At 46.8% G+C, this 7,587-nt stretch overlaps 1 protein-coding gene and 1 long non-coding RNA gene across 2 annotated transcripts; one reads left to right on the top strand and one right to left on the bottom strand.

Moving 5' to 3' along the window:
- Positions 1–452: 452 nt before the first annotated feature.
- Positions 453–1,872, bottom strand: LOC123403975. Its single transcript, XR_006611605.1, has 2 exons — positions 1,760–1,872; positions 453–829 (listed from the first exon to the last, which is right to left on the bottom strand). It is a non-coding gene; the product is annotated as an uncharacterized LOC123403975 (long non-coding RNA).
- Positions 1,873–3,283: 1,411 nt separating this feature from the next.
- Positions 3,284–3,889, top strand: LOC123405083 (E3 ubiquitin-protein ligase EL5-like). Its single transcript, XM_045098925.1, has one exon. It carries the CDS (start codon positions 3,284–3,286, stop codon positions 3,887–3,889), a length of 606 nt encoding a protein of 201 aa, XP_044954860.1.
- The last annotated feature ends 3,698 nt before the right edge of the window (positions 3,890–7,587 follow it).

The raw sequence follows: 7,587 nt of genomic DNA, 5'->3' as shown, positions 1-7,587 counted from the left end.
TGTGACAATAAAATGATCCAAAATGATATGATTTTTGTAAATATTTGAAGATGCAAAAGACTGAAGTAAAATTACTATCAATTTATATAAGTGTATCATTTAAGACCAATGATGCAGCTAGAACTCTCTGGAGGTGACATAATCTCATTTATTGTCAGATCCAAATTGAACATGTATTTAGTGCTAACATGATGCAATAGATAACATTAAGTCACAGGGTACACATCCATTTGGAAGTTTCCAATTTTGACCCACACTTGCTACCATCACCAGGCAACATCAGTGGAGAAAATATGTACATGCATATAATTCAAGGGGGGAAGGGCCAATCTATATATCAGGACTGCAAATATTAAGGTATTGTAGCTGCAGTTTAAATTATAGCAGATGAGGAGATTGAGACAACCAGAGGCAGCAGATTTAGGATTTATCTCTAGTCACAACAACAAAAGGGACCTGCTAAACAAATGCCATAGACAATGAACACGAAAAATTAGGTTACAACTACAACATATCAGTACTCAGATATAGCAAATGAAAATCCAGAGGTAGCTTAGAAAAGAACAATGAAATGGAAAATAATGTGAGCTGCCCCATTGTACAGCATCTCACTTTAGACTACAATTACATAGCACGGAACATTTGATGTTGATCCTTGATACTACTATGCATCTACATGAATTGGAGACTACTTATTAAATCTAACCAGATTCCAATAAAATACACTGGTACATACTCCAAGGCTATTTTATGTTAGCTTTTCAAACATACCCCAATTCCTTCTCAATATAAACTTCCTTATCTTGGAGAAATCCTTGACCAATACTTCCTGCAAGACAATCCTGTAATAAGTTTACCTACCATACCATACAGTTACCAATATGTATGAGTGGCAAGTTTTAAAAATGAGCTTCATATGTCATAGGCAACAACTAAAGTTGGTATCCATTAGCGCGGATGCCCACGATGAAATTGAAATCATGAATATATCTCTAGATAGTGCTGAATTAATATTAGAGCGATGACCATGGTAATTACCATCCACTACATCAGTAAGAAATAACTTATTATGTGCATTGCATCGCACTAATCTTTAGGCCCCATTCTGCACGAACAAGATATGCACACTAAGGATATGCCCTGCGCTGCATTAATAATAAGATTTCTTGACTTCATAGAAGGGCTCGATTATACACATGTATCGAGATGCAAGACTAAGGTAGTGCTACGGTGCAAAGCATTATGTCTCAAGTTTTTTTCCTAGAACTATGGTCTACAATTCTTTCAAAAGTCTATATTATGATCAGAAATGTGTGTAGATGTAGCAGGTAACATATCTAAAGTAAACAGCTCTGCACGGAGCTGCAAAAAGTATGAAAATGGAAGCCTTTCCTGTCCTGGCTCGCAAGTTTTATGAATTTTACAGAAAGAATTCCAAAAAAAATAGATGAACTGAACTTGAAAAAAAATGAAGCCCTTGGAAGCCTGGCAATGGATCATGTACAACAAGGTCTAGTGGTTGATTGATAATTAAATTAACAAGTTCGAAGCCTGTCTATGCCTACACAAGACCCAACACATACGTACAGAAAGCCTGATTAGTAATTCAGCTTAATATCTCACAAGTGCTTGAGCTAGTGTTGGTTCTGTAGCTAATCTAGACGCCACACAAACAAAAGAGCAACATTACTCCAGTTTAACATCGTTCCACAATCCTATAGAATATCAAAGGAAATTGCCAAATTTAGGGCAGTATTACCCAATCAGCTCAAGCGGAGATAGCGGCCTCCAGACCGTGGCGTATACCAAATGGCAGGGAGGCACGGAAGATGCTGGTTCGAGGCAAGGCTGTGGGGGACGGTCCAGAGGCTTTGCGGGCAGCATCGGAGGCAGTCAGGGTTAGGCGCCCGCAGCGGAATGTGCACAGGGAACCACACAGGGGAGGGCATTCTTCACAGTGGGGGATTGGGCGCCCGCGGCGGCTGGAACGAGCCACCCCCTCGCGTCTCTGCCTGACACCCTCTCCCCTACTCAATCTCTCCCGCAGACCCTGTCCGCGCCGGCCTCCTCTCTAATCCTTTTCCTCTCACAGAGACCAGAGCCCTCCCCCTTCTCTCTATCGCTTGATGGAGATGAACTGCGCATCGGAGGGAGACATGGGACCTCACCTTCGGGGGCCAGGGCACCTCCTCATTGGAGCAATCCCGTGAGGATGTGGTGACGCCAACTCCATGCCCGGTCTCAGCCGATCGAGTCACCTCGTGGCGAACATCCGCCCCCGGGAATGTAAGAAATGAGGAAGAGGAGCCACCGGATGGGGGAGGGGATGGCGCCCAGGGAGAGGTGTGGCGGTAGCAAACGAAGAGAGGCCGACGCCACAGGGGAGGAGAGCAGGCGGCCGAGGAGACCGAAGACGGCGTGGGGGAGGAGACGAGGGAGCGGGGCGGGGGGCGAAGCGCAACACCCTCTCTGTATCCCTGAGTGAATAAAACAAATAACGAGCGCGAGGTTAGATGAGTGGGCTACAAACGGGCTAGCAGAAGAGCCCCATTTAACGAGAGTCCTTCGTTTCGGTCTGCAGAGCAGCAGCCCGTTAGGACAGCTGGGCCAATATTTAACACATGCGGAGAGATGGCTGTACACATTTGATCAGACGGCCAAAAACATTCTAATCACGAAAACGGACGGTCATAAACGTAAATCGCTGAGATCACGAAAACGGACGGTCATAAACGTAAATCGCTGAGAGGACTCGCTTTAGGTGCGGTTATACTGTCCTAAATATGAAGTCAGCTGGCCCCAAATAAAGTAAAACATGAAATATATATAGCCAGCTTGACCATATTGGCTAATGGAGATACGGTCGACCTCTCCTGCATGCATGTCTGCCCGCTCGGGTAAAGCTTTCGTCGCTTTCCACCGTGCCGTATCATTCACAATTCGCTAATGGCTCCCTCAAGAAATAATTAGCTAATGCCCGGCGCACGAAACTTGACCAGAAACGGGAGGTGAAAATACGCACTTCTCGTCAAATAAAGACCGTTATGTCTTCGTCAAAGAAGCACTGGGTTTATCTTTGGCGCGCCACGAAGCTACGGACGGCGTCCGCCGCGGTCGATCTCCAGTCCCGCGCTCTGATTCTCGAGCTCATACGCAGACTATTTCTTGCCACAGCCCGAAGGGCAAACTCTGCAGCAGCAATTAGCTTCGCACATACGGGCGCAAGTTCACACAAGGACAGATTCACGGAGCTACGTACCACCTCAAACGTTAGCGAGCGATCATGTCCAGTCTATTCGCAAGGCTCCCGGCGTGGCTCCGCAGCGACGGGAGCGGCGCCTGCTACGGCGTCTCGGCGTCCTTAGTGTCCGCGCTCCTGTTCTGCGTGCTCGTCGCCACCGCCAGCGTCTGGAAGGCCTTCCTGTTCGCCGGCCTGGCGCTGGCGGCCTTCGGGCTCGTGGCGTGTCTTGCGCCCGAGAGAGGGCGGGGAGGCGGCGTCACCGAGCGTGAGGTCACGGCGGGCGTGCCTTGGGCGGCGGCATGCCGGAATGGGCTCGGTAAGGCCGCGACCGACGCGTTGCCCACGTTCGCGTACGCGTCCAGTGGCGCCGCCGAGGCCGGCGGTGGAGACGTCCTCGACCTGGAGTGCGGGAGCGACGGGCAACAGCCGTGCTCCGTGTGCTTGGAAGACCTTGAGGACGGCGAGATGGTGCGGCAGCTGCCGGCATGCAAACACCTCTTCCATGTCGGGTGTATAGATATGTGGCTGCACTCGCACACGACTTGCCCTGTTTGCCGGTGCGACCTCTCGCCACCGCGGATGGTTACTGCTAAAGGGGCGGCTGTAGAAATGGAACCGCCGGCTGATGATGCGTTGCCGCCTGTGTAGCCAACTAGCCATAGCCACATGTATGTATATATTTTTTTACGGAACCTCGTCACAGGGCCAGGTGCTCTCGCATTCCATTATACAAGAAAAGAGTTGATTCAGTTTATAAGGAAAATCAAATCGAAAATTTCACAAAGTGATCAGTTTATAAGGAACACCAAGCTAAAAACTGCACAAGCAACGAAGCCTTGTGGACCACACGACACAAGGCCACGATCGCAACAAACACACACCCCTCGCTCCGGAGCCGCCCCTCCTACATCCCCTCCCCGCTCACGAGCCATAGTATCGCACAGTTCGGGAGCACTGTAGCCCTTGCACACGAGACGACCAACCGCAGGCCACGAACGTTGTGTCAAACATCCGACTTCCCACCGGACCAACCTCTCAGGTCGTGTCCGACCGAGCTGACAAACTCTCTACCCTTGCAGCACCAGAGTCGCCACCCATGCCTTGCAGAGCCGCAAACCTACCCCATAGAGTCACCGTTGCATCACCATCCGAGGCCGTCACCTCGGCGTACTTTCACCGTCCACTAGTAAAGAATCAGGCAATAGTCTCGGTTCGTAAGGACCTTTAGTGCCGATACTGCAACCCGCACTAAAGGGTGGGGACTAAAGCCCCCCCCCCCCACCTTAGTGTTGGTTCGTCACGAACCAGGACCGAATGCCCATCACGTGACACGAGCCCGTGTCGGGGAGCTGGGAGACTTTAGTCCCGGTTGGTTACACCAACCGGGACTACAAAGTTTAAGGGTTTGGGGTTTCTGGTTTATTTTTCCTTTTAATTTTGTGTTTTTAATTTATTTATTTTCCATTTCAAACATATTTTACACTACAACATATTGTACACGTTATGCATATATAAAAATAGAATTTCTCGTAGAACCGATCATATATATATATAATCGGATTTCTGGCACGACCATTCACACATACACATGTATATATACAATTTCTTCTACAATTTGCAGAGCATTACATGGAGGCATTACAACTTGTAATGGTATTCTCCTTTGGGATCTATGACCTGGTCGAGCAAAAATCCCGCTATTTTCTCTTGAATTGCTCGTATGTGATCCGTTGGTAGGAGCTGATCCCGCCTTTGTTGCATTTTTATTAAAAAAAGAAGATCAATATGAATATATTAGTTGTGTGTATATGTGGGGACCCCGACTTATGAGTCGAGATCACCGAATGAACGTGCTCAGTGATACCAGAGATCAATGTTCATCGAACACACACAAATTGAATAATAAGAGTCTTACATCCATACATACTGTTTGATACAATGAATGGTCATTGCGGTCAAGTCTTACATATATAGGGCCTTGAAGGCCAACACACCAAACTGGACCTATAGCGGAATTATTGGTTGAAAGAGTGAACCCATGACATCAGTCTTAACCTACAGGCATTCTGACTGGGAAGCGTCCTAGCTCGCAAGAACGTCACCGAGTTACTCTTCACCAAATCCTGTTCTTTCATACCTGGTCAATGAAATAACCAGTGGCAAGCCAATGAGTACTTTTGATTGTACTCGCAACAGCCCATGATATGAACAATGCAAGTGAAGGATAACAATAACATGCTTCTTTTGTGGATATCTATTGGTGATAATAAACATGATCACAAGTATGCATCATAAGTTAAGAACTACTTTTGAAGAACAGGTTACATATATCAATATATCTGCCACGGGTTGAACCATCCGGGTTCACCCAATATGCCAAGTCTCCAAACTTGGTCATATCATTACTTTCATAATAACTCCTTTTTATCACAACTCACACACACTTGGTTTATGCGGAAACAACTGGATGTAGTTTAAGCAGCACCACCCAACTGTCCTTGAACGTGGACATGGCTATTCGAATAGTTTTACACTCTGTAGAGGTAGTACGCTGGACCCACGAGATCCGGGAAACTTCCATGCCATCCACGACTCGCGATATATATCATAGCCGAGGTAAGTACCCGATGAATGTCTTTCCCCTGACGATACTAGACAAAGAGGTCCACTCGATTGGTACCCAGCCCACATGTTGTACGTCTTACGAGCACCGACTCTGGACAGTATCAACCATGCGGGGACCAACGGTGTGCCTGGAACACATAAAAATGGCATAGTCGCCCTACCTGGCACGACCCCATCACGAGAGTGACCACATATCACTCCCGCCACTAGTAATGTGGCTCTTCGCTAGTACCGACCAGAGTAATCAACACAACCTGTCCCATAAAGGGGTAACGTGGTCGTACATGCAAGGTTGGGACGGTCGACACATCATAAATCTAATCCCGTTTCCGAAACCATACTCACTCAAAATACCCGGTCCACCACTTCACCAAAAGTGGCCACCCAACTCATCATCACCCTCGGGCATTAGTGGCACCCGACGGGGTTTTCATAACCTTTGATTTATACCAACAACATGTTCATGCTATTAATACTCTAACTTTACTTGTCAACATGATATTAGCATGACCCTCATAGGTGGTAGGATCAAGCTCAATGCATGTGCTCCGGAGGAGCCATCGGTAACATCACTTCGATGATTTACCGGCACTTATGAACATATGCAACGGAACACGTGCTATACTAACATGCAATATAACATATGCTTAGTCATGCTCAAAGGGCTTCTTGCCTTTGCTCACATAAGTCCTCGGGGTCTTCGAGGTCTTCCGCTCCAACTCCGAGTACTCCGTCTACCCGTCAACTATCGTCGGAAACAACCATGGTAAGCCACACAGCAGGCAGAAATAAAAGTGCTACATAAATAGAAGTTATGTTTTTCTTGGACCTCTCTAGTCATAAGAAAAATACCTCAAGCTTGCCATAGGAGATTTGGATCATCAGGGATTTCTGAATGGAGGAAAGGAGGATTAGGGGATTTTTTATGAAGCCCACAGAAAATTTTATGATAAAAATGAGTGGAGGCACTCATTTCATAAAGGATAATTGTAGAAACATTTAGGAAGTTCTTTCACTAGATTTGGAGTTGAAATGAATATTCTAGGAATTTTCTAATATGGAATATATAGCAATAGGAAGCTATTTATTTAATACAACAAAATAAAGTCAGATAAAAATGTTGACTAAGGCTTCAAAAATAGGGCATGATATAATAAGTCCCTGGAAATTGGAATCACTCCAATTGGAGTTGATATGAGTCCTCTAGGATTTTCACAAAGTGGGGCTGAATATATCCAGATTTGTATTTTGATAAATACACCACAGAATGATTGCTTGGAAAAATGTGCAAGGCACATATTCTGATAGCCCTTGATTTTAGGAACCTGCAGGAATTTGAATCAGGCAATTTGGAGTTAAAATGAATTTTGTATTGATTTTTGAAGATTACTGATAAAGAAAATCAACAGAGAAAAGGGGCTACTAGAAATGCTATTAAACGCTCAGGGCGACTAATAGACAGATGGGCCAGCCCATCAGCATGGTCGCACCAGCAAAGACCACGGAGGAGGCGTATTGCGAGGAATACGCCTCCCGTCGGGGAAGGCGGTTTTTCATCAACCCCGCCTCCACTTATCCTCACAGTGGGGTCGTGTGGCGGCGGCTTAGGCTGACAGGTGGGCCGAGGAGGACAAGGGGCATGCTGGTAGGAGGTTCTTCCTCCTCCCGCCTCTGCCGACCGGAGGGGAACAGAGGGCGCCGGCGCCGCTCGCCACGACCTG

Source organism: Hordeum vulgare, chromosome 6H (assembly GCF_904849725.1).
Source record: "Hordeum vulgare subsp. vulgare chromosome 6H, MorexV3_pseudomolecules_assembly, whole genome shotgun sequence".
Lineage (NCBI taxonomy): Eukaryota > Viridiplantae > Streptophyta > Magnoliopsida > Poales > Poaceae > Hordeum > Hordeum vulgare.
The sequence above is the reverse complement of the archived record's forward strand: the minus strand, read 5'-3'. Positions and strand labels throughout refer to the sequence as shown.

What these genes read in the sequence shown, in the direction of transcription:
- LOC123405083 (XM_045098925.1), top strand. Translation starts at nt 3,284, where the DNA reads ATGTCCAGTCTATTCGCAAGGCTCCCGGCGTGGCTCCGCAGCGACGGG.